Source organism: Podarcis filfolensis (genome assembly GCF_964270895.1).
Source record: "Podarcis filfolensis genome assembly, chromosome: 11".
Classification (NCBI taxonomy): domain Eukaryota; kingdom Metazoa; phylum Chordata; class Lepidosauria; order Squamata; family Lacertidae; genus Podarcis; species Podarcis filfolensis.
Window position 1 is genome coordinate 2,498,650 of NC_139613.1, and position 25,491 is coordinate 2,524,140.

Below are 25,491 nucleotides of genomic sequence, written 5' to 3' on the forward strand. Positions count from 1 at the left end.
TCACTGCCATCTTGTGGCAGGGAGTTCCACAGTTTAACTATGCGCTGAGAAATGGCCTTTTCTTTCCTCTGCCCTGAATCTCCCAATGTTCAGCTTCACTGGATGTCCACGAGGCGCATGAGTGAGGGAGAAAAACTTACCTCTTCCCAGGCCAAGCCCCATTTTTCAAACTCTTATCCTGTCCCCTCTTTACTTGCCAAGTTCTACTCACCTGCTCGGGCGTCAAGTCCCTCTGAGCCTGAGCCAGCATTTCGTAGCCAACCATGAACTTGCGGACGGTGGCCGAACGCAGCAAAGGTGGGTAGTAATGGGCGTGCAGCTGCCAGTGGCTGCAGTCAGCGTCAAGGTAGGTCCCCGTCGGGGCTCCTATTAGAGGAGGAGAGAAAAGGGGTGAGGCTGGGACACCGCAAGGCAGAGTGTCAGGTGCTGGCTAGTGCAGGGGACGCAGATGCGTTGGCTGGATCAGGCCCAAATGGGTAAATCTGACCCTCACCGTCAGGAAGGGAAGACGGGGAAGGAATTCTGCCCTGCAGAGGACCTTAAGGTCCATGAATAACCATAGTTTAAAGGTCCCGGGCCCTAAGGAAGTCAGACTATCCTCTACCAGGGACAGGGCCTTTGCAGTGATGGCTCCGACCTGGTGGAATGCTCTGTCCCATGAGACTTCAGGGTTTAACCTCCATCCGTCGGGCCTGTAAGACAAGAGCTATTCCACCTGGCCTTTAATTTGAATTCAGCCTGATCTTCTATTTCCCTTCTCTTCCCTCCCCCTCCCCTTTTTATGAAGATCACCCGCTCTGAGACCCCACAGCTAATTCTCCCCTGGTCTCCTCGCTGGCCCAAATAGGACCCATTCAGCCAGCTAGCCCTGGGGGTTATCTAATGCTTATTTCCCCTAAATTGATTTCTGAACTTTGAATTTTATTGTTATTCATGTTTTTATACTGTAATTTATGCTGCTTTTTACAATTAAGTGTTTTAAATTTGTTGTTAGCTGCCCTGAGCCCAGTTTTTGAACCAGGAAGGGCGGGGTATATATATATATATATATATATATATATATATATATATATATATATATATATATTATTTATTTATTATTAAGAGTTGGCCAAGGAGAGAGGACAGGACAGGGCAAACAAAGATTCCTAACAGAAAAGGGAAGGTTGAGGCAACCTTGCATCGCAGGGGGTTGGACAAGATCAAGGCGGCCCAACTATTCATACCAAGCGGGCTTCAAGAGAACTTCAACACAGAATCAAAATCCTTGGGCACCTGAAATTTCTCTGCCCCGCGCTTACCATGCCACCCCATGGAGTAAGGGAAGGAGATCTGGAAGAGGTTGTCATACTTGGTGAGAAGCCTCTTCATGATGGAAGCCAGGCCTGAAACACAGGAGACCCAGAGACATCAGCCCGCTTGCCTTGTGTGTGCAAAATCTTGCTCAGAAAGCTTCCGTGGATTAAGATCCTTCATATAAAGCTCACAGCCCAAGCTCCGGCCAGCAGCGGGAATCCCACCTGAGGCATCTTTCCCAGGAAACAATTGCACTGATTCTGCTGCGGTCTCAACCTGGCTCCATCACCTGAGACACAAGGCCGATAACATGCACAGGGCAACAGTGACGGAACTGCTCTTAAGCACCATCACAAAGTTCGGGGGACCAGGAAGAGGCCCTTCATGGCTTGAATGTGGCCCCATAGATCAAATCGTCTATCCTTGACCTTAAACGACCCCTCCAGCTGCTCTGGCCCACCTGCTCTCAAAGACCTTCAGCAGGTGACCTTTCCACACAACGTATTTGTTTATTTAATTGCACTTACAGTCTACCCTTTTCCTACAGGAAGATTGAGGCGGCATATGTGGTTTTTGTTTTTAAGAAAAATAGGTGCCAGAATGCACCATGAACTACTGCAATGCGCTCTACATGGGGCTACCTTTGAAGGTGACCCGGAAACTACAACTAATCCAGAATGTGGCAGCTAGACTGGTGACTGGGAGCGGCAGCCGAGACCACATAACATCGGTCTTGAAAGACCTACAGTGGCTCCCAGTACGTTTCCGAGCACAATTCAAAGTGTTGGTTCTGACCTTGAAAGCCCTAAATGGTCCAGTATACCTGAAGGAGCATCTCCACCCACATTGCTCCAAGGGCCTTCTGGCGGTTCCCTCGCTGCAAGAAGCCAAGTAACAGGGAACCAGGCAGAGGGCCTTCTCGGTAGTGGCACCCGCCCTGTGGAACGCCCTTCCACCAGATGTCAAAGAGAAAAACAACTACAGTGGTACTTCGGGTTAAGAACTTAATTCGTTCCAGAGGTCCGTTCTTAACCTGAAACTGTTCTTAACCTGAAGCACCACTTTAGCTAATGGGGCCTCCTGCTGCCGCCACGCCGCCAGAGCACAATTTCTGTTCTCATTCTGAAGCAAAGTTCTTAACCCGAGGTACTATTTCTGGGTTAGGGGAGTCTGTAACCTGAAGCGTATGTAACCTGAAGCGTATGTAACCCAAGGTAGCACTATACCAGACTTTTAGAAGACATCTGAAGGCAGCCCTATTTACAGAAGCTTTTAATGTTTAATAGACTATTGTATTTTAATATTTTGTTGGAAGCTGCCCAGAGTGGCTGGGGAAACCCAGCCAGATGGGTGGGGTATAAACAATAAACATATTATTATTATTATTATTATTATTATTATTATTATTATTATTATGTTACAGTAAGTTGTTGGGCAACTCGGGGCAGCCCTAAACAGTTGCCAGCTTGGCAACATCCGTGCCTCCACCTTTCCTTGCACACAAAGACCTCACACCTAAGTTCTTCCTAGCGACGCAGGTTCTCCACTCATACAATGCCAAGGGCAGTCTGTTCCTCTGGGAATGTTCCCTATATTCCTCCTTCTTAGATTGTCCCTGCTTCCCTTCTCCCCACATTTCAGGGAGGCGACAGCGCCTGTTCCATGACCCCGCCCTCATCTGCCAGGGCACTCACTGTCTCTTTCCCCGTCCTGGAGGTCCTGAAGGCGACGGACGTGTCGTCGTCGAGGAAGAAGGAGGGTCTGAAAAGGCCACACCGCCCAGTAGGGCACCACCACCACCCAGTCAGAGTTCTCCACCACAATCCGCTCCTGCCAGGGATCACAAAGAGGGGCTCAGCCACAGGTCCAAGCGCCACTGCCACCCTCCCCGCGTGCCAGGGGTCCCCGACCTTCCTCCCGGCTTCCAGCTGGGCGTATTCGAGCAGCATGGGGGTGCCACGCTCGCAAAGGTGCTTCTGCTGCGTCCGGTCCTCCAGGGAGGCTTCGTTGGGCAGGAAATTGCTGGCCCAGACCTGGAGAGGGGACGAGAAGGGATGCATCAGTGCAGCCGGGCAATTCAGAAGCCTCCATGCTCAAGTCTAACCAACTGAGGCATAGCGGCAGAACATCTGCTTTCAATGCACAAGGTTCCAGGTTCAGTCCCTACCAGCATCTCCAGGTAGGACTGGGAAAGTCCCCTGCCTGGAACCCTGGAGTCACTTTCTAGTTAGGGTACATCTGACTCAGGGGAAGGCAGCTTCCAATGCAACTTTCCCTGGAAAACACAGTGCCTCAGTACACAGGCACGGTATATAATAGGCTACTTGCAGGCTTACATTGCCACCATGTGGCCAGCATTTTAAGAGCAGGCAAGATAAAGGTAGGGACACAGGTGGCACTGTGGGTTAAACCACATAGCCTAGGGCTTGCCGATCAGAAGGTTGGCGGTTCGAATCTCCGCCACAGGGTGAGCTCCCGTTGCTCGGTCCCTGCTTCTGCCAACCTAGCAGTTCGAAAGCACATCAAAGTGCAAGTAGATAAATAGGTACCGCTTCGGCGGGAAGGTAAACGGCGTTTCCGTGCACTGCTCTGGTTCGCCAGAGGCGGCTTAGTCCTGCTGGCCACATGACCCGGAAGCTGTACGCCGACTTCCTCGGCCAATAAAGCGAGATGAGTGCTGCAACCCGAGTCGGCCACGACTGGACCTAATGGTCAGGGGTCCCTTTACCTTTACCTTTAAGATAAAGGTAAAAGGTAAAGGACTCCTGGATGGTTAAGTTCAGTCAAAGGTGACTATGGGGTTGCGGCGCTCATCTCGCTTTCAGGCCGAGGGAGCTGGCATTTGTCCACAGACAGCTTTCTGGGCCAGCAAGAGTAAACGGCTTCTGGTGCAACGGGACACCGTGATGGAAACCAGAGCGCACGGAAATGCCGTTTACCTTTCTGCCGCAGTGGTACCTATTTATCTACTTGCACTGGTGTGCTTTCGAACTACTAGGTTGGCAGGAGCTGGGACAGAGCAACGGGAGCTCACTCTGTTGTGGGGATTTGAACCGCCAACCTTTTGATCGGGAAGCCCAAGAGGCTCAGTGGTTTGGACCACAGCGCCACCCACATCCCCTGAACAGCAACAACAAGGAGGACGTTCCACATGTCGAATCATAGAATTATAGAATTGGAAGGGACCCCCAGGGTCCTCTGCTTCAAAACCTCCAAGGTAGGAGAGACCACCACCTTCCAAGGGAGTCTGTTCCACTGTCCAACAGCTCTTACTGTCAGCATGTTCTTCCTGATGTTTAATCGGAATCGCCTTCCGTGCCATTTGAACTCACTGGTTTGGGTCCCACCCTCTGAAGAGCCACGACCAGTCAGTGGAGGCAACACTGAGCTAACTGGCTCAGTAAAAGGCAGCTTCCTAGAAAACCTCCTTACCTGGCAGTGAGGGTGAGGGTTGGAACAGCCCATCATGGCTCCTTTGTTCTCAAAGATCTGCAAGGAGGAAAAGGAGCGATCTTATGCAAGTTCATGACCGGTACCTCTCAAACCCCCTTTGAACTGACCAGTGGTCCAAGTTCCAAGGCAGGGAAACTGGTTCCCTGTTCTGGATTCTTAGTGAAATTGTGCTTTTGTACAGCAAGCCGATTTCTACACACCCACAAGTCCCTCTCTAGCATACACCCAGGCAAACAAGAAGCAGGGACAGAGTTGAAAGATGCATTGCAGCCAGGCAAAAACGACGAGGATGCCAAGGCAGATCAGCTCAGGAGAGTGTCTGGCCTTGGGAGAACCCCAAGAGCCAGTTAGAGAGGCCAAGGGTTCCCCATTCCTGCTCCAGATTGCTTGCCATTTTTGCCTTCTAAAAGGGAAACTATTGCTTCTCTCCAGGAAGAACGGGCAGCCTAAGAAGGGATGGAGCAGGCGATAATGTAAGAACATAAGAGCCTGCTGGATCAGGCCCAAGGCCCACCTAGTCCAGCATCCTATTCTCACAGGGCCTAAGCAGCTGTCATTATAAGAGACCCACAGAGCAGGATCCGAGCATAAGAGCCCTCTCCCCTCTCCTGTGGTTTCCAGTAACAGCTATTCAGAAGCATTGCTGCCTCCACTTATGGGTAGTACAACTCATGCAACACATTGGCGACTAATATACACACAATAATCACCAAAGTGATTATACATCCTTTATCAATCTTCTGAGAAAAATACAAAACCTTGTGCAAAGCTACAGAGACTTGCAAACTACCCAATCCAAGATGAACTTATAATGTCTGATTTCAATAGATTTTTCAAGTGCTTAACTCAGTCTTTTGTTTTCTTTTTCTTTTTAGGTGAGTTCATGAAGATACCTACAAAAGGTAAGTTCGGTGTTGTTCACAATACCGAGAGATGCTAGTGAAGTTGTAGGTGGATGTTAATGAAGCTGTAGACAATGAAGTTGCAGATGACAGGGTGCCGACGTTTTGCACCTGTTTCGCCCTGGCAGTCCAAGTAATTGAGAGGCCGCTGTTCGCCCCCAATGGAGCCCTTTAACTGGGGCTTGCAGATAGCACACTCCCAAGGTAGTTTTCCGGGCTTCTTCAGTGGTCTAATCTCAAAGCCTTGATACGTATATTGATATTCAATTTCATGTTGTTGTTGTTTAGTCATTTAGTCGTGTCCGACTCTTCGTGACCCCCTGGACCAGAGCACGCCAGGCACTTCCACTGCCTCCCACAGTTTGGTCAAACTCATGCTGGTAGCTTCGAGAACACTGTCCCACCATCTCATCCTCTGTCGTCCCCTTCTCCTTGTGCCCTCCATCTTTCCCAACATCAGGGTCTTTTCCAAGTACTGGAGCCTCAGCTTCAGGATCTGTCCTTCCAGTGAGCACTCAGGGCTGATGTCCTTCAGAATGAAGAGGTTTGATCTTCTTGCAGTCCATGGGACTCTCCAGAGTCTCCTCCAGCACCAGAATTCAAAAGCATCAATTCTTTGGCGATCAGCCTTCTTTATGGTCCAGCTCTCACTTCCATACATCACTACTGGAAAACCATAGCTTTAACTATACGGACCTTTGTTGGCAAGGTGATGTCTCTGCTTTTTAAGATGCTGTCTAGGTTTGTCATTGTCAATTTCATAGAGAATACTATTTCTTGGCTTAAGCTTAAGAAGAGGAGGAAGAGTTTGGATTTCATATCCCGCTTTATCATACCCGAAGGAGTCTCAAAGCGGCTAACATTCTCCTTTCCCTTCCTCCCCCACAACAAACACTCTGTGAGGTGAGTGGGACTGAGAGACTTCAGAGAAGTGTGACTAGCCCAAGGTCACCCAGCAGCTGCATGTGGAGGAGCGGAGACGTGAACCCAGTTCCCCAGATTACGAGACTACCGCTCTTAACCACTACACCACACTGGCTCTCATAGAGACTGATTTGCTTTGTTGGTATCTTCATGAACTTACCTAGTAATTTGCAAGTCTCTGTGGCTTTACATAAGGTTTTGTATTTTTCTCAGAAGATTGATAAAGAATGTATAATCGTTTTGGTAATTATTGTGTGTATATTAGTCGCCAACATGTTGCATGAGTTGTACTACTTCTATCAGTAGCACATGTTGCATTTTTCTAGACTCCAACTATGGGGGCAGAGCATAGCCTTTGTGGCTAGGAGCCATCATGGCTTTCTGTAGCAGCAAGTTTGGTAGTTTAACTATGCTCTGTATGAAGAAGTAACTCACAACAAGCAAGCTACAAGTTACAGAATTTGGGGGTGCAGGGAGAGAGAAGCACAAGGAAACCTCTTTCATTGTTGTTCCTTCTACTCTTGGACATTAATGTGAGGGTTAGTAAAAACGAAGTCTTGGGACAGGAGGGGTTGTGGTGGTTGGCCAAGGTAGGTCCTTTCAGCAACTGACCTGCACCCAGGAGTAAGAGGCACCCAGCTCCACGGCTATCTCTGACCACTTGTCAATCACGCTGCGGATCTCGGCAAGTGACATGAGGGGCAGAGTCATGTCAGACCAGGGGTGGAAGCACATCACTTTGCTGGGAAGAAAGGGAAAAGGAGAAGGAGCAGAGATCCTAGAATCAAGTGGCTGGAAGGACCCAGGTTATCAAATCCACCCCAAACCCAAACCATAATCCAGACTAGTCTGCATCTCAAGTACAGAACAGGTCTGAATGACGTATGCCACTCTTAAGTGGCTACACAGCAAACTACTCCACATTTTAATTCATAGAAAGTTGTTGTTGTTGTTGTTGTTGTTGTTTAGTCGTTTAGTCGTGTCCGCCTCTTCATGACCCCATGGACCAGAGCACGCCAGGCACTCCTGTCTTCCACTGCCTCCCGCAGTTTGGTCAAACTCATGCTGGTAGCTTCGAGAACACTATCCATAGAAAGTATACTGCTTAATTACAGTCATACCTTGGGTTACAGACGCTTCAGGTTGCGTTTTTTCAGGTTATGGACCGCCAAAACCCAGAAATACCGGATGGGTTACTTCTGGGTTTCGGCGGTCACTCAGGCGCAAAAGCGCTAAATCGAGCTTTGCACATGCGCAGAAATGCTGAATTGCAACCTGCGCGTGTGCAGCCGCGCCACTGTGGGTTGCAGACGCTGCGGTTGCGAACGTGCATCCCGCACGGATCACGTTTGCAACCCGAGAGTCCACTGTATTTTTAAACGCAAAGCAGTTTACAAAAAGAGTAAAATAGCAGAGGTGGCCTTGAGATCCCTGGGACTAGAAATCAAAGCAGCTAACTTGGTTGAAGTCATGCATATGGAAGTGGAAAGCCAGACTGGAAGTGGGCAAATCATGATACGATGGTGGCAAGGCAAGACAAGCCTAGGAATTCCTACTCTGCAAAAACTGTTCGCAGTTTCTGGAAAAGGCAGAGAGAAGGACTGGGCCAAGAAGGGAAAAGTGCAAAAAGAAGCAACACAAGTTAACCCTAAAGCCAGCCATTCGGCTCAGCAGGAGGGCAGGGCTGGGGAACGCAAGGTGCCGGATTTACCACACGCCTCGAGCGGACGCTGCACGGAACAAGGGGTGGTCGCCAGCATCTGGGGAAGGAGAGGAAATCCAGTGAGAAACGCAGGGAGGCGGGCAACGGGTGCAATCCAGGAAAGGCAGAAAGAAGGCAGCACACCAGGAGGTTGCACAGCTGCGACGTCAGCCTCCCCCAGACCCCACAAATTCATCTTCTAGCCCAGCCAGGGACTTGTAATCAGTGCTACTGCACAACTGCAATCCCACCCGCCATCTCCTGCAGTGAACTCTGCTGCCCCCACTCAGGAGGGACTTCCAGGCCCAATGTATATGGTGCATGCTGTGAAGGGCAAGCGAGAGGTTTGTACAGTCATACCTCCTCTTGCAAATGCTTCATGTTGCGTTTTTTCAGGTTAAAAATGCAGCAAACCTGGAAGTGTTTACTTCTGGGTTTCGCTGCGCGCAAAGCATTCTGCATGGTTCGCGCATGCGCAGAAGCGCTCTATCATGCTTCGCACATGCGCAGAAGCGCTGCTCTACTTACAGACTTTTTGATCCAGAACGGATCATGTCTGCAACCAGAGGTACCACTGTATAAACGTTTATGGTGGTGCAGCATCCTCTCAGCACATTGTAAATCAACAAGGGGAAACTGTGCCTAATTCTAGACTACACAGAGATGTCACACTGCATGGATGCCTGCTGACAGCGCAGGAATTGGCCGTGGATCTCCACGGATGGAGGGGTATCTTTAAGTGCAGCAAACAGGACAAAGAAGAGCCCATTATTTTGCAGACTTCAACCATGGCTCCTGCAACAGTGCAGGAGCATCCAGCATGAGGTGGTCCCAGCCCTTGCCTGTTTTGCACAGAAGCAGTAAGCCAATTGGGGCGCTCGACCAAACCCTGGAATGGAATGCTGGACTGGATGGGCCCTTGGCTTTATCCAGCAAGGCTCTTCTCGTGTTACATTGCATCCTGCCTGACAGAAAAGACAAGAGTCCTCCTCGGAGTACTTTAGCAACTTTTGTCACATCTGGAAAAGCCTTTGAAACAAATCCAACCAAGCTGCCACATGAGATCTGAGCTCCTTTCCCTCCATCCACATTCCCCTGTGACCTCCATGGGCAGCTAACATTTTCCAGCTAAGTCACAGACCCTCAACTTTGAAAAAATGCTGCAACCTGCAGCCGAACTGCCACGTGTCTTTTTTTTTTCTGACAAGGCCCTTCTGCTTTTATCTGCTGGAATCCTTACAGCTGAACAGGTAGCCCTGCCAGAAACACGAACACACAGCGACCCTAACTGGAAGCTATTCACTATATTAACAAAGGATCCTAGCTCATTCCCTGTGGAGGAGGGATTGTTAAATGGGTTCTCATTCAGCCTCATCTTTCCTTGGTAAATGGCTAAGTGCTAATAAGAAAAACTGGGTGAATTCTTACCAGGCTCCGGAGCATCTGGCTGCAGCGCAGGGAAGTCGTTGTCAAAGACAAACGTGCTCTCGTAGTGGGGATTCACCTGCATGAGGACAAACACAGCAAAACACAGATTGCAGTCAGGCTGCTGAGCTGCAAGACCGTAGGGCTGCAACTTTAGTTTCAACTCTCTACAAAATATTTCCAAGATTTCAGTCTTTAGGGCCAGGGGGAAAATTCTCCAAGAATTGAGAGGATAGAGAAGAGAGAGTCAGCCATACCTGCAACCATAAAATCCAATGAGAACCAAAATTCTGCTTTACTGGGATTCCAATATTTCAAGTGGGCCAGGATGTGCTATTTTCCAGAGGAACTTGTTAGAAAATGGTTCTCAGGGGGTGATGGTGGAGAGCAGAATGATTTCGGACAGCTGTGCTGGACAGTAAAAAAATTTAAACCCACCCCACTACTGCCTGATGTTTCTGTGTAAAGCTTCTTATTGGCTTTTGACTGTCCTGCTGGAGAGTATTTAATTTTTAAAAAAAAAAAACCCGCAGGCACAAGATAACAGGCTCTTTCTGCTTCACAACGATTAGCCAGTGTGGTGTAGTGGATAGAGTGTTGGACTAGGACCTGGGAAACCAAGGTTAAAATCCTCTTGTATCCATGAGCTTACCTGGGTGAATTTATGCCAGTCACTGTCTCAAAGCCTAGCCTAATTCATAGAAGTTACTATGAGGTTAAAACTGGGGAGGAACAGAGGCAGACATTCCTCTTTAAGTATTTGGTGAAAAGGTGGGATGTAAAAGTGATGAATAAACACAACTGATGGTTATGAACTGATTTATGGCCTTCATTATAGGGACACAGGTGGCACTGTGGGTTAAACCACAGAGCCTAGGACTTGCCGATCAGAAGGTCAGAGGTTCAAATCCCTGCGACGGGGTGAGCTCCCGTTGCTCAGTCCCTGCTCCAGTTCAAAAAAACATCAAAGTGCAAGTAGATAAATAGGTACCGCTCCGGCGGGAAGGTAAACGGCATTTCTGTGCACTGCTCTGGTTCGCCAGAAGCGGCTTAGTCATGCTGGCCACATGACCCGGAAGCTGTACGCCGGCTCCCTTGGTCAATAAAGCGAGATGAGCACCACAACCCCAGAGTCGGTCACAACCGGACCTAATGGTCAGGGGTCCCTTTACCTTTTATGGCCTCCATTGAGGATTGAGGGTGGACCACGCCCATTGAGGATTGAGGGATCTGTATCGCCCTCCCTGCCCCGGGCAACGCAGTACCTGGCCACTGGCTCTCTTGGCTCCGGGGCACAAAGGGTTGCCCAGATCACAGCGCGGGATGTCCTCCTGGGGCGGCTTCTCCACCTGCCCCTGCCACGGGCGCCGCATGCGGTGGGCTGAGACCAGCACCCAGTCATCACGCAAGGGGTTGTAGCGCAGGTGCTGGTGCTCTGCAGAGGGAGGGAGCAGAGTTAGAGACGCAGGAACACAAGGCGGGGGACAGGCGGCTAGGGCACCACCACCACCACGTCCCCTAGGACCCCCTTCGCCTTTAGCCTTGCCTGTCTCCCTGGCCACAGACCCCTCCACGTCACGACAGAAGCCCCGCCTCTCCAAGGCAAGCCCCACCCACCACACCTAGCAGCAGGTCCCTCTCATTTAAGGCAAGCCCCACCGGTTCGAATCCCCGCAACAGGGTGAGCTCCTGTTGCTCGGTCCCTGCTCCTGCCAACCTAGCAGTTCGAAAGCATGTCAAAGTGCAAGTAGATAAATAGGTACCACTCCGTCAGGAAGGTAAACGGCGTTTCCATGCGCTGCTCTGGTTCGCCAGAAGCGTTTCAGTCCTGCTGGCCACATGACTAGGAAGCTGTACGCCGGCTCCATTGGCCGGTAAAGCGAGATGAGCGCCCCAACCCCAGAGTGGGCCGTGACTGGACCTAACGGTCAGGGGTCCCTTTACCTTTTACCACCCACACCCATCAACAAGCCCCTCCCCTCCAAGGCAAGCCCCACCCACCACACCTAGCAGCAGACCCCTCCCATTTAAGGCAAGCCCCACCCACACCCATCAACAAGCCCCTCCCCTCCAAGGCAAGCCCCACCCACCACACCTAGCAGCAGACCCCTCCCATTTAAGGCAAGCCCCACCCACACCCATCAACAAGCCCCGCCCCTCCAAGGCAAGCCCCACCCACCACACCTAGCAGCAGGTCCCTCCCATTTAAGGCAAGCCCCACCCACACCCATTACCAAGCCCCGCCCCTCCAAGGCAAGCCCCACCCACCACACCTAGCAGCAGACCCCTCCCATTTAAGGCAAGCCCCACCCACACCCATCAACAAGCCCCGCCCCTCCAAGGCAAGCCCCACCCACCACACCTAGCAGCAGACCCCTCCCATTTAAGGCAAGCCCCACCCACACCCATTACCAAGCCCCGCCCCTCCAAGGCAAGCCCCACCCACCACACCTAGCAGCAGACCCCTCCCATTTAAGGCAAGCCCCACCCACACCCATCAACAAGCCCCTCCCCTCCAAGGCAAGCCCCACCCACACCCATCAACAAGCCCCTCCCCTCCAAGGCAAGCCCCACCCACACCCATCAACAAGCCCCTCCCCTCAAAGGCTAGCCCCACCCACCACACCTAGCAGCAGACCCCTCCCATTTAAGGCAAGCCCCACCCACACCCATCACCAAGCCCCTCCCTCCCAAGGCAAGCCCCGCCCTTCTGCAGATCAACCCTCGTCTCCTTGGCAACAGCGCCCTCCCACCCCGTGACAGCAAGGAATGGGGCGGGGCTAAGAAAGGCCTCTCAACTCCCAAGCCCCCCCCCTCCACCGCGCTCTCCCCGCAGGAGGTACCGCTGGGCTGGAACTTCTCCGCCATCCTCCGCCGCTTCCTTCTCTCCAGCCCCGCCAGCCCGTCACGTGACCTTCAGCGCACCGTCACGTGAACTCGCCCCGAAGGGCGCGCGGGTCAGCCCGAGGCGCCGGACGCACGCGGTTGGCCGAGCCGCCTCACGTGACAGAGCGCCTGGTGGGCGGCGCCCGGGGTCGGCGAGGGAGGAGCCAGCAGACGCGCGCGCGAAGCGGCCTTCGAAGAGCGTCGCCCCGGATCGCCATTGGCGGGGACGCTCGAGCGTCTTCCGCCGCCATTGGCCGGCGGGCGCAGCGCGGGGCGTGATTGGCCGGCCGTCCTGAGGCGGCGAGGCTTGCCATTGGCTCTGCCCGGGGTTGTCGGGCTGCCCGTGGCGCAGGCGCGGTGGCCCCGACCCGCCTCCGCCTCCTCCTGCCGCTTCGTCTCCTTCTCCTTCTCCTCCGGCGTCTTCGGGATGCGGTGGCTGCCGGCGCCGCGCTGGGCCGGGCGCTTCGCGCGGGCGGCGGTGGCCGTGACGGCGGCGGCGGCGCTGCTGGTCGGGGCGCTGCGCTGCTGGGTCGCCCTCTCGGCCTCGTCGCGCCGCTTCGAGTTCGACCCCGAGGAGATCGCGCGCCTCGCCAAGCACCACGCAGGCGCGTCACGGGGGGGGGGAGAAGGGGGCTGGGGGGGTCTCTGGCTCGGGGGGAGCCTTTGGGTTCTTAGGCTGAGAGACCCGCCAGGCAGAAATGTAGTGAACAGAAATAATAATAACAATAACAATAATAATAATAATAATAATGATGATGATGATGATGGGGTTTTTCAGCTGCCCCTTGCTTTTAATTCGGAAGGCACCATGAGTTCCTGTCAGGGGAAAAGGCAGGGTGTAAATATTTAGAGTGGTACCTCGGGTTACATACGCTTCAGGTTACATACGCTTCAGGTTACAGACTCCGCTAACCCAGAAATAGTGCTGCTTCAGGTTAAGAACTTTGCTTCAGGATGAGAACAGAAATTGTGCTCTGGCGGCAGCGGGAGGCCCCATTAGCTAAAGTGGTGCTTCAGGTTAAGAACAGACCCCCGGAACGAATTAAGTACTTAACCCGAGGTACCACTGTATATGCTGTGAACTGCCCTGAGAAATATACAAATTTAATAAATTTAAATAAATATGTGATGATAAGGATACACCTCACTTCTTGGTTGTTGAAAATGCGTGGTGTGGTTTGCCTTAAAAACAAACAAACCCTAACCAATGAAATTGCCAATAAGGTAAAAAAAAACATTGGTGGTGTTTTGAGGCTTTCGAAAATTTAAAACAGCCATAGGTCAAAATTTGGAGTGACTTTCTAAACACTGGTGTCCAGCGCTGCTTCATGGCTGCTTTAGTTGTGGCTCCTGCACTGCAGAGGGTGAGCCTTTGAGGTGCCCTTCCAAATGTACATTTCTTTGACTCCCGGTGGGCTTTTGAGGGAGAAGCGCCCTTTGTTGTAACTTCAACTCATTTCTTTTTTAAAGGAAAGGTGTGGTGTGAAAGGTTTTGGATGAATTTAAATGCATAAATGTTTTCAAATCTATGGAGGAGGAGCGTTTGCTTGGGCTCTTCCAGTCTACCTCGGGCAACACCTTATCTTCCATCTCTGTTCTTCCCTTTGAGAGGCTGACTCCTGGCTGCCCCAGAACATGCATATCTCAGCCTGCTTGATGTTAATGGAAAAATCAACAGGGAGCAGCTGTCTGAAGCCCAGCTTGCTGGCCCTTGCTTGGCCACTGTCAGGGATTGTGTTTAGAGAGACAGGTCTTGCCAAGCGAAACAGTTTCGGGACTAAATAATTAGTTTTTAAGACTTGCTATTGATCTCTTACACGCTCAGACCATGTAAAGTCAAATGCTGATGGTGTAGATGGACTCCCGGCTTATTATAAGAGGGAGTCATCTGATCTGTTCTACCCAACAAGGGATAGAAGCTTCATTTCCACTTTCACAAGAAAGGGAGGCTGTCCTCACTAGGACTCAGTGTGGCTTCCCCCCCCCCCCTGCTTCCTACAGGCCTGGACCACGAGTTGGCTTTTTCCAAGATCATTGTGGAACTGCGCAAGAAGCATCCAGGACACATCCTGCCAGATGAGGACTTGCAGTGGGTTTTTGTCAATGCCGGTGGCTGGATGGGTTCCATGTGCCTGCTCCATGCTTCCTTCTCTGAGTACGTTCTGCTCTTTGGCACAGCCGTCGACGCTGGGGGACACTCAGGTAAGCTGGATTGAACCACACAGGATGCTGACATGGAGGGTCAGAGACAAAGGTTTCTCTCTTCAAGCATCAGGAGAATAGAATTGGCGCCTAAGTTTAGAGGAGGTTTTAAGTTTGACCTACAATTTCATTGGTGGCCTTGGTGCAGATTAAGCAGTCCATTTGGATTTGGACACAAGGAACATTACTTCATACGCGTGTTCTGCATCCATATGCATTTTTAGCCGGAAGTAGATCCTCTTACAGATGGTGGAGCTTGCTCCCGAGTTAGTGCATATTTGAGCATTAGCCATAAAGGGTGGATGTCGGCAAGCTGCTGTGTCTCAGTGCACATCCTGTAGAATTGGGAGTGATATGTTTGCAGCTGGCTCACTGCTTAAACTGGCGGCCACATTTTGCACTAACTGCAGCTTTTGGATCATCTTCAAGGGTGGCCTCAAGTAGAGAGCTTTACATTTATTGAAACAGGAGGTTAGGTAAAGGTAAAGGGACCCCTGACAATTAGGCCAAGTTGTGACCGACTCTGGGGTTGCGGCGCTCATCTCGCTTTACTGGCCGAGGGCGCTGGCATACAGCTTCCGGGTCATGTGGCCAGCAGGACTAAGCCGCTTCTGGCAAACCAGAGCAGCGCACGGAATCGCCGTTTACCTTCTCGCCGGAGCGGCACCTATTTATCTACTTGCACTTTGACGTGCTTTCGAACTGCTAGGTGGGCAGGAGCAGGGACCGAGCAACGGGAGCTCACCCCTGTCGGGATTCGAACCACCGACCTTCTGATAGGCAAGCCCTAGGCTCTGTGGTTTAACCCACAGCGCCACCCGCATCCACAGCGCCACCCACATCGAAACAGGAGGTTACTAGCTGGCAAATCAGCCAGAGCTGATAATAGGCACTCTGCCCCACTGACACCACTTGGTCTTCCGCTTCATCGAGACCTGATTGGCTATTCAATTCTTGAAGGCAGGAGCCACCTTTCCACACTTCTTCCTTTGATGTAACCCACCCTGCCACTGTTCTCTCCATCCCCCACTTCCTCACCAAAGGATAAGACCTGAGCAGCTGGTGGAGGATGAGATTTTGGCATTGCTTTCTCCACCTCCCTCCAAACCAGCAGTTACAGTAAGAGCAGTCAAATCTCGTTTACTGAGTTGCGTTGCCTCTTAGTCCTTAACTGCTACTGGATGCTGTTTCTTCCCTTGCAGGTCGATACTGGGCCGATATCTACGATACCATCATCTCGGGGACCTTCCGGCAGTGGAAAGAAGGAACAACCAAAAGCGAGATCTACTACCCAGGTGAGTTGCGTGTTCCTTGTAAGGTGATGCTTCTGTGGGGGGAGGAGCAGGACGAAACTCTTTAAGTGTCGTTGCCTTTTTGTGCAGGAGATACCATCATCCACCGGTCTGGAGAGGCCACGTCAGTGCAGTGGAGTGCCGGCACATGGATGGTGGAGTACGGCCGCGGTTTCATCCCTTCGACGCTCCCCTTTGCCCTTGCTGACACAATCTTCAGTACTCAGGACTTCCTCACCCTCTTCTACACTGTGCGTGTTTACGTCAAGGGGCTGCTCCTGGAGCTCAATGCCTACTTCAGCGACTCGGGCTAGTGAGCACTCGCTGCTCCTTGGCTCCAAGTCAGTCATCATCCCCCTTGAAATGGAAGGCTCTCCTCCCTCATTGCCTCCCCTTGGCTGTGCTGTGTACTAGAGAGCAGTGGTGTACCTCGTGTGTTCAGAAATACCCACACAATACTGGGAGCATCATATGTGTTTCAGCAGGCATAAGAGAGGATCTACCAGCAGTAAGAGGGAATCCTATCTTCCTATCTTTCAATACCTGAATGCTTCCTTCATGTATTTCTGTAAGTCTGCTGTGCTCTGCAATGTGATTTAATGGGCGCTTTAATGGAAATGTGGACGGCCAAGATTCAGGGTTTCTTTGGCCATGCATAGACGAGAGAGAGGCTGTTGCATTACATTCTGGGTGTGATTGAGCCACCTTAGGATGAAACCTACTGAGCTCATGTCAGTGCATGGCTTTTGCTTTTGCTTTTCTTTTTGGGGGGATGGGGGTGCTTGAAACATATATACACATACCACCCTCTCTAGAAATGAATGATGTTGGAGCAGCAGCAGTACAATGAGAGTCTCTGAGCTCCCCCAATATATTTGCACTACTGTTTAACACAGACAAAAAAATTAAATACTTCCTGCTAAATTTTGATCCTCTCCTACCCACCCCACCCCCTTGATTCGACGTGGGCATTTTCCTGTTCCTCTGTCGGTAGGTGTGGTTGGTTGTTTGGGGCCTGCTGTGTGGGGCACTTGGCTCTTGGTCTGTGTTTGTAACATGACTTTTCCTGTATGTCTTAATCCCCACGGGGCCAATGTCTGGGAGGGAGCTGCCTTCCACCCTTCCATCCTCAAAATGGGTTGCACGTTCTCAAGAGGACCTCATCCAGTTTTATCCTGTAATACTAATACGGAGAGCCGCTGTCCATCGCCTTAACTTAGAGCCTTACTCTGGTGGCCTCTTCAGCTATGCACGCATGTGTAGATATATAGATATATATATTTGTATACCTCTTAGTGTTGATGTCTGTGGCTGGATGCCATATGGCCGCTGTTCCCAGGGATGGTTTTTGATTCAACCCTGGGGTGAGAATTTCAGTTGGACCAGACACTGCTCTTATTTCTTTTTTTCTTCCACAGTTCCTAATTGGGCTTGAGCCCAAAGGTAGAATTTTTAGGCTCAAAATTCAACTGGGTTTGGGGGGGGCAGGGAGGTGTAGGGCCAAACCCAGGGATGATTTCATGGGGGTGGCAAATTGGGTGAAAAGTTTGCTTGGGCTTCCTGTTGGGTGGCCATAGTGGTAGCATATGCTCTTCTCTCTTTTCCTTTCCACTGTTTCTTTAGCAAAGACAGAACTCTTCTTTACCAAATGTCAGTTGCAACCCCCCACCCAGGTATAGTAAAGTTCCAGGATATTTGGATGGCTGGGAGGGGGAGAGAACTGGAAGCCCCAAGAGGAGGAGAGTTTTTAAGGACCCCTCTCACATATTGTGCAAACTGCCTGCCTTTAAGTTGCCTGCAAATGGGACTATGAAATGGGCCGTGGTTGCCCTAGCCATAGTTCCAAAGGTTTTGATAAATCATGTGTATCTGCCCTAACCACTTCCTCTTAGCACCTAATAGCCATGTTCTTCAGATAACTGACCGTAGAAGAAACCTTCCTTTCCCCTGCAAATGGAATCCTATTTGGTGGCAGGGCCACCCCAGAAAGTTAAGGATTGCAGAAGCTGTGCTGGCCAGCCCTGAGACCTTGTTCCCACCTCTGTCATTCCAAACCATAGTTTCTTCTTTCCAGTCTTTTCACTTGAAACGCTGTTGTAACTGGGCAGGATGTTTTTCTTCCACCCCCATCTATCATTTACCCCCAGTTCCTTCGCTTTTCTTCCTGGGTATTCCATATAGTTCCCACAAGTGCAAATAGAGACTGTTCTTTTGACTCGGGTCGTGTTTGCAGCAGTTCCTGTTCAAGAGGGGAAGAGAGAGAGCTCAGCTGGAGTGCTGGCATTCCCCACAGTTGCTGACAACCTTCCTGGGCTTTCTCCCCACCCGTGACAACACAGCGCTTGCATGGGGAGGCTGCAGTGCAGACTGCATAGTCCAAGCCAGTCTTGCAATTTATTCCTTTTGGCTGTTTTGGTGGCAGGTGACAAGTGCAGCTAAAATGCCCGAACCCCTCCTGCAGCTGCGTAGGTGTGCCTTTAGAAAGGTCACCCCAGGTGCTCAAATATGTGTACTTGGTATGCTTTTGTCTAAAAACCCTGGAGCCAGGTGCTAGCTTACCTAATGGTCCCAGCTGATTAGCAAGCCTTAGAACCTGAAAGGGCAGCTAGTTCCCCTTCTTTAATCCACCCACCCCAACTTCCCCTGGGGCTGAACACTTCTTTATTTGAATCAGGATGCAGTGATGGTTGCAGGCAGCCGACCTGTTTGCAGGCTTCCTCCGTCCCAGCTTCTGCTAGCTCCTGTCAGAGGAGTCCCACGGGCTAGCATTAGCAGCGGCTGAGAATCGGATGCATTTCCAGTACGGTATCCTTGTCACCGTCAGCCAAACATGTAGCATGTGTCTGGTTACCGTCTCAGTTACTGCAACTGTGCCTCCGTGCGCAGCCGACCTGGGTGTTCTGTTTGCCAACCAGTGTTTGAGAATAAATTGGTGTGTATGATTGTTATACTTTGACAAAAAGATAATATAATGAACCATGATTAAACTCGCCGTTGTGTGTCTGCTTTTGTTATTGATTGTTGAAAACAGTGGCAAAATGAATTATTTGCTTTATATTGGTCTTTGTAGGGCAACTGCGAGCTGGAAAGTGGATCTGCGTGACTTTCTTTCCAGATCCTTGGTAGGTGTTCAGGCTCATTTGTCACACTTCATGCTGCAAGACCCCCATGCATTTCCAAGACGTGCATCTCTTCCACTGGAAGAAACAAAAAATGGTGCCTTATTAGTTGGCCTAACATTGATTTTATAGGGGCGGGGGGCTCATGCAGAATTAACACTTTCCCAGCAAGGATTAAAGATAAGAGAACGAAATAAACTGTCTGCAGGATTATGGTGATCCCTGGAGTAGAGGAGTACTCCTTGGAATTTTGATTAATAAAAACTGTAAAACGTGTCCCTCAGCAGGAGCCAGATCTGCCTGTCTCCAGACACTGAACTTACAGGTGCCATCGTTCAACAGCACAAGTGTCACTGAAAGGCCTTTAGGACACTTAAGTCTTGAAAGGGTCATCCTTTGAGTATATAATGGTTTGAGCATATAATGCCAATCCTCTGGGCCCAATTCAAAGTACTGGTTTTTACCTAGATTCAGGTAGGTAGCCGTGTTGGTCTGATGCTGTCGAAATAAATAAATAAATTGTCCAGTAGCACCTTAGAGGCCAACTAAGTTTGTTCTGGGTATAAGCTTTCATGTGCATGCACACTTCTTCAGATACATATCTGAAGATGGTGCTACTGGACAATTTTTTTATTTTATTTATTCTGGTTTTGACCTATAAAACTGTAAATTGCTCAGGACCGCAATGTCTCAAGGACCACGTCTCCCCATATGAACCAACTCAGACCCTGTGATCATCATCTGAGACCCTTCTTCATGTGCCTCCTCTGCACAGGAATGGGCTTTTTCTGTGGTGGCTTCCACTTGTGGAAGGCTTGCCTGGCAGCTTCATTACATATCATTAGATGCCAGGCAAGAACATTCCTCTTCTCCCTGGCCTTTGACTAATTAAAATATCAAAGGCCTTTTAAACTGGGTGCGGGAGTGATATTTATTTTAAAATATGTATTTTTGTGGTTTTATAATATAAACCACCCTGTGATCCTCGGATGAAAGATGGCATAGAAATTTTACAAATCATCATGGAATTGTAGACTTGGAAGGGACCACAAGGGCCATCTAATCCAACCCCCTGGAATATGTGAATCTTTTTGCCCAATGTGGGGTCAAACCCGTGACCCTGAGATAAGAATCTCCTGCTCTAACAACTGAGCTACCCCATAGGTCAAAACAACCCCTCATGGGGTTTTATAATCGAAGTTCAATATTGATCCTTGCCCTAGAGTGTCAAGAGCAAGCTACTTGATTCTGTGCACTGTCTACCTAATTGCTGTTTTGCCCTCCTGCATCCAGTTGGCCTTTCTAGCGTGGAATGCAGTGTCCTAAGTCGAGGAAATCCCTAGCTTGCAGAGTTACTAGATAACATCTTTCTGAACAGAGCTGATTAGATCATGAGGACACTACACCCCCCCACCGCCCAATTTGTTGCTGGACTTACTGCAGAGAATATAACAGACTCATCTGATGCTCAGTAAATTTCTTATTTTGCCCTTTTCTGCTTTTAGTCATTTTTTAAAGAAAGGCACTGCATTAAAATGTTTAGTAACCAGTGACCAAGGTTCTTACCTTGTTTCCTGCAGTCGAGCGACACTAGAACATCCGCCATGTAAATCTAGCCTCTCATCCACTTCTGACTCCTAATGCAACAGATCTTTATTCCCTGTGAAGGCCCATGCTGCAGAATACCAGCCTGTTTCTCACAGCCCCACATTCTGCCTCTTGGCTGTCAACAGGCTTGTAGTGTGTTCTCTCTTTTCCCCATTCCCTAAATGGAGGCATGAAAAGGCTGGTGCCTATCTCAAAAGGAAAACCCCATTTCTTTTTATTATTTGGAGTTTACAGGAGAAACGGGATAGCTGTTGCTGGGGCTTTATTCACTGGGTGCTTTTCCAGTTGTGAAACTACAACTAATTCAGAAAGCAGCAGCTAGACTGGTGACTGGGAGCGGCCACCAAGACCACATAACACCAGTCTTGAAAGACCTACATTGGCTCCCAGCACGTTTCTGAGCACAATTCAAAGTTTTGGTGTTGACCTTTAAAGCCCTAAACGGCCTCGGTCCTGTATACCTGAAGGAGCGTCAGGGGTCCCTTTACCTTTACCTTTTTCAACCTGGTTTCTGGTGGACTGCGTGTCCCATCAGCCACCAGCTTGCTGAGTGGGCCTTGTGGGACTTCTAGTCTAAAAGGTGATTGGTATAGATCAGGGGTGTCAAACTCAAATTCATCGGGGGCCGCATCAGCAGTTTGGTCATCCTCAAAGGGCCGGTTGTATCTGTAGGACTATGTGTCCACTCTTTATTATCATAAATTATTGTCACTGCATTCAATTATTACTCTTTTTTGTAATAATGTAGACAGTCCAGAAGGATGTTATGGTCGATTGTATCAAAGGCCGCTGAGAGATCCAGCAGAACTAGGAAACAAAGTTGTTACAAATAATGAGCCCTAATGAGGCGATTGCTGCAATCCTATGTGCATTTACTTGAAACTCCTGTCGAAGAAAGTGAGGCTGGCTTCTGAGTAAACATATACGGCATGGGGCTGTAAATAAAATGTGTGTGTGTGTGTGTGTGTGTGTGAGAGAGAGAGAGAGAGAGAGAGAGAGAGAGAGAGAGAGAGAGAGAGAGAGAGAGAGAGAGAGAGCTCTGACAGGAAAGCATCAACATGCCTTGTGCACTCTCATTTTCCTTGGCTAATTCCCCTGCCGCCCCCCAATCTCGGGGTGCCATTGCATAGCGCAAAAGGCGAAAGAGCACGAGCGCTGCCTGCAACTGGATCTCCGGCTTCTTCCTTTCCTTCCCCGAGGCGGGAGGGAGAGATCAAGGTGGAGCTGCTGGCAGGACGGAGAGCGAGCCGCCCAATTGTGTGACCGAGTGATGGAAGGGCTGCAAGGAGCTGCGTCCGATCTCCTCCCAGGAATGTGCCAGCGGGACTGACATGTGCCGGAAGGCAGGGAGAACCGCCCAGCGCCGCTGCGCGGGTGCGGAGTCCAACTTGTGGAGCTGAGATAGAGAGCCGGGCGCCAGATCGCCTTCCTCGCTTGGCTTGCCGTGAAATTGCAAAAGGAGGAGGAGGAAGGCAGCGGTGGGGGGGGGGGCGGGGAGCGGAGGGGGTGCCAGGGAACACAGCCCCCTCCCATCACGGCCATCATCATCGCCGCCCCCACTTTACATTTATTTTAAGGGTGTTTGGAGTGTGCGCGCGCGCGCCTCTCTCTCTCTCCCACTCACCCCCCCACCACCAGCCACCCCATATTCCCAAAGAACAACTTGATCACGGGCATCATTGGTCCTGGAAAGGCTGGCTGTGCAAAGATGGAGAGGGAGGCAAAATGAAGAGGAAGGGAAGCCCCGGGCTGGTGAAATCCAGCGCGGAGGAGAAGGGGACGCCTCCCGCAGGGCGAGTTTGCACGCCGGGATCCAGCATCCCCGGAGAAGATCCAAGGCTGGAATAAAAAAGTTTCTCCAAGGAGAAAGACTCCCCCTCCGCGGCGCGGAGAGACCTGACCTTCCGCTTGCTCTTTTTGAGCAGTGAGCGGGAGAGAGAAGCCAGCTGCCCGCCTCGCTTCGGTCCCCGACGACGAAGGCGCAAGTTGAGAGACGCGGGGACATTTGAAGCAGCAGCCACGTCCTTAAGAGCGACGGGGGGAGGCGAGTAGGGAGCCGCACCATGTAAACTTTCTTGTGTCAAAAAAAAAACAACAAGCGAGAATAAAAGGTGAAGGCTGGCTGCCGGCGGCGGCTACACGGGCCACATGACGAGGTCTGGCGGGCCGGATTTGGCCCGCGGGCCTTGTGTTTGACACCCGTGGTATAGATGGTGTTGCTTCGATATCCAGTCATTAGACCTGCCACCAACCTTCCCCAGAGCGAACTTCCATGCCTTGCTATATGTGGCTTCTTACTATTTCTTGCTAAAACTTACGACACGCACCTGACTTCACGGGAGTGATATCTACTGCTTCACTGCCTGTACTGTACCTTGATTTGAATCAAACCACCATTGTGCTCAATGTTTCTGAGCTCCAGCAGGTGGCCCTATTGCCCAGTTTAATGCTGGTCTTGCCGCCTGCGAGGACTCCTTGAATTTTATCCGCTGAGATCAATTGCTGAAATTCCCCCACTTAAGGAAATAAGCCCAAACCATTGTTTATCAAAAATTAGGTGCCACCTGATCCTGCAGTTTAAAAAAGATATAAAATAAAGCACTGAAACCCTTGATAAATAAAACAGGGAGTTAAAAATATTCAAAGGATGGTTAAAATCAGCAGTAAAAAGAAAACACATGCAATTTCTACATGTCTGCTTTGGCTTGCCTTAAAAAACATTTTAAGTAGGTGCCAAAAGGAATAGAGCTAAAGGGCCTGCCTCGTGTCAAATGGCAAGGAGCTCCAAAGTGTAGGTGATCCTACACTGAAATATAAAGTGTGGAATAATTTTCTGTGGTACCTGTAACAGGGCCAGTTCTGCAGATTAAAGCAGCTGATTGGGCATATATTAGGGTTTTGAGCTATTTTTCAGGAAAATTGCGAAAAGCAACACCGCTGGCTATGTCCACGAAATTCCGGACATGTGGCAACCCTAGTATGAGCTAAAGCAATCTTGCACGGAAACCAGCCCCAATCTGTTAAGGTTGCCATATACTAATAGCCTCTTTGGCTTGCCAATCAGAAGGTTGGCGGTTCAAATCCCTGCGACGGAGTGAGCTCCCGTTGCTCGGTCCCAGCTCCTGCCAACCTAGCAGTTCGAAAGCACACCAGTGCAAGTAGATAAATAGGTACTACTGCGGCAGGAAGGTAAACAGCGTTTCCGTGCGCTCTGGTTTCTGTCACGGTGTCCCGTTGTGCCAGAAGTGGTTTAGTCCTGCTGGCCACATGACTTGCAAAGCTTTCTGTGGACAAACGCTGGCTCCCTTGGCCTGAAAGCAAGATGAGCGCCACAACCCCATAGTCACCTTTGACTGGACTTAACCGTCCAGGGGTCCTTTACCGTACCTTTTTACCATTAGGGTAATAGAAGGCTGTGTGTTAAAGATGATTAAAAAGCAGAAAAAAATAATAAAAAATAGAACCAGGCACTGTTCCAGGGGCAACATGACCCCTTCTGATCCAGATGTTATGGGGAAACATGACATCTGGATAAACATATGCCATGCTGTCGGCAACTTGCCCCCGCACTCCTAGTAACCCCTCCCAGCAGCTTCATGCAGATATTGAATAGCATTGGGAATAGCATATTTCCTTGGGGCTCACAGCATCACTGCCAGGGACCCCAACACAGTGCTACTCTCTGGACTGGGTTCCATTGGTAGGAGTGGAAGCACTGGGGCACAGTGCCCCCCAATTCCCACTCTACCGTTGCTAACCAGTTGCCCCAGTGAGAAGCCTTGCTGGAAACTACAGGAACCTCTCCTGCTCCGGTTCTGCTTGCGGGTTTCCCACAGACATCTGGTCGGCCGCTGCGAGAACAGGAGGCTGGACTAGATGGGCCATTGGCCTGATCCAGTAGGCTTCTCTGATGTTCTTATGTTAAGGTGTGGGAACAGCCTGGGAGCTGGTTGTGCATGTTTACTGCTTGTGAGATGCAACGTTCTGGCAAACTGGTGAGTGCAGTTGAGCCAACGAGGGCAACCTTTAATAATAATAATATAATAATAATAATAATAATAATAATAATAATAATAATAATAATAAATTTTATTTATACCCCACCCTCCCCAGCCAAGTCTGGGCTCAGGGCAGCTAACACCAGGTATAAAAACAATTGATTGAAATACAACTTAAAAAACAAGATTAAAATGCAGCCTCTTTTCAGCAGAAACTGAAAAACTTTTTGGGGGATGAAAACATCAAGTCTTCACCAAGGCCAACTATCCAGACTGGTCCTACGTGGGCCAGAAAAAAGCCAGGGAAGTCCCCAAATAGGAGTTCCATCACAGAAGGAAAAGGGAAAGAGGGGCAGGGGATCAAGTTGATTCCAAGCCAAAGGCCAGGTGGAACAACTCTGTCTTGCAGGCCCTGCAGAAAGAAATCAGATCCTGCAGGGCCCTGGTCTCATGAGGCAGAGCGTTCCACCAAGTTGGGGCCAGTACTGAAAAGGCCCTGCCTCTGGTTGAGGCTAATCTGACTTCCTTAGGGCCCGGGACCTCTAGGGTGTTGCTATTTATGGACCTTAAGGTCTTCCGTGGGGCAGACCGGGAGAGGCGGTCCCGTAGGTACTTTGATCGGTGGGGGTTACTCTCTGCCACTGCATTTCGGCAATTTCAGGCATCCATTCAGCTGTGTGTGCC

At 50.3% G+C, this 25,491-nt stretch overlaps 2 protein-coding genes across 3 annotated transcripts in view; one reads left to right on the forward strand and one right to left on the reverse strand.

Annotated features, from left to right (window-relative positions):
- GALT (galactose-1-phosphate uridylyltransferase) overlaps positions 1-12,717 on the reverse strand; it is a 396,764-nt gene extending 384,047 nt beyond the window's left edge. The window contains exons 1-10 of one of the 2 annotated variants that reach the window (XM_083575843.1): positions 12,546-12,717; positions 10,968-11,137; positions 9,706-9,781; positions 8,287-8,335; positions 7,188-7,317; positions 4,729-4,785; positions 3,207-3,329; positions 2,991-3,126; positions 1,302-1,385; positions 111-366 (exon numbers count right to left, since the gene is read on the reverse strand). In XM_083575843.1, the coding sequence (XP_083431969.1) occupies positions 137-366; positions 1,302-1,385; positions 2,991-3,126; positions 3,207-3,329; positions 4,729-4,785; positions 7,188-7,317; positions 8,287-8,335; positions 9,706-9,781; positions 10,968-11,137; positions 12,546-12,570 (1,080 nt within the window). In that variant the 5' untranslated portion in view covers positions 12,571-12,717 and the 3' untranslated portion in view covers positions 111-136. The remainder of the gene's footprint in view (positions 1-110; positions 367-1,301; positions 1,386-2,990; positions 3,127-3,206; positions 3,330-4,728; positions 4,786-7,187; positions 7,318-8,286; positions 8,336-9,705; positions 9,782-10,967; positions 11,138-12,545) is intronic. The other variant, XM_083575844.1, reaches the window with a different exon arrangement.
- Positions 12,718-12,735: 18 nt separating this feature from the next.
- Positions 12,736-19,069, forward strand: SIGMAR1 (sigma non-opioid intracellular receptor 1). The gene is made up of 4 exons (XM_083575920.1): positions 12,736-13,193; positions 14,590-14,790; positions 15,993-16,085; positions 16,173-19,069. The coding sequence occupies exons 1-4, from the start codon at positions 13,016-13,018 to the stop codon at positions 16,394-16,396; spliced, it is 696 nt and encodes a 231-aa protein (XP_083432046.1). The 5' UTR covers positions 12,736-13,015; the 3' UTR covers positions 16,397-19,069.
- The last annotated feature ends 6,422 nt before the right edge of the window (positions 19,070-25,491 follow it).

What these genes read in the sequence shown, in the direction of transcription:
- SIGMAR1 (XM_083575920.1), top strand. Translation starts at nt 13,016, where the DNA reads ATGCGGTGGCTGCCGGCGCCGCGCTGGGCCGGGCGCTTCGCGCGGGCG. An exon ending in CCTCGCCAAGCACCACGCAG is followed by an intron (nt 13,194 to 14,589) that starts GCGCGTCACGGG and finishes TGCTTCCTACAG; the next exon opens with GCCTGGACCACGAGTTGGCT. An exon ending in CGACGCTGGGGGACACTCAG is followed by an intron (nt 14,791 to 15,992) that starts GTAAGCTGGATT and finishes CTTCCCTTGCAG; the next exon opens with GTCGATACTGGGCCGATATC.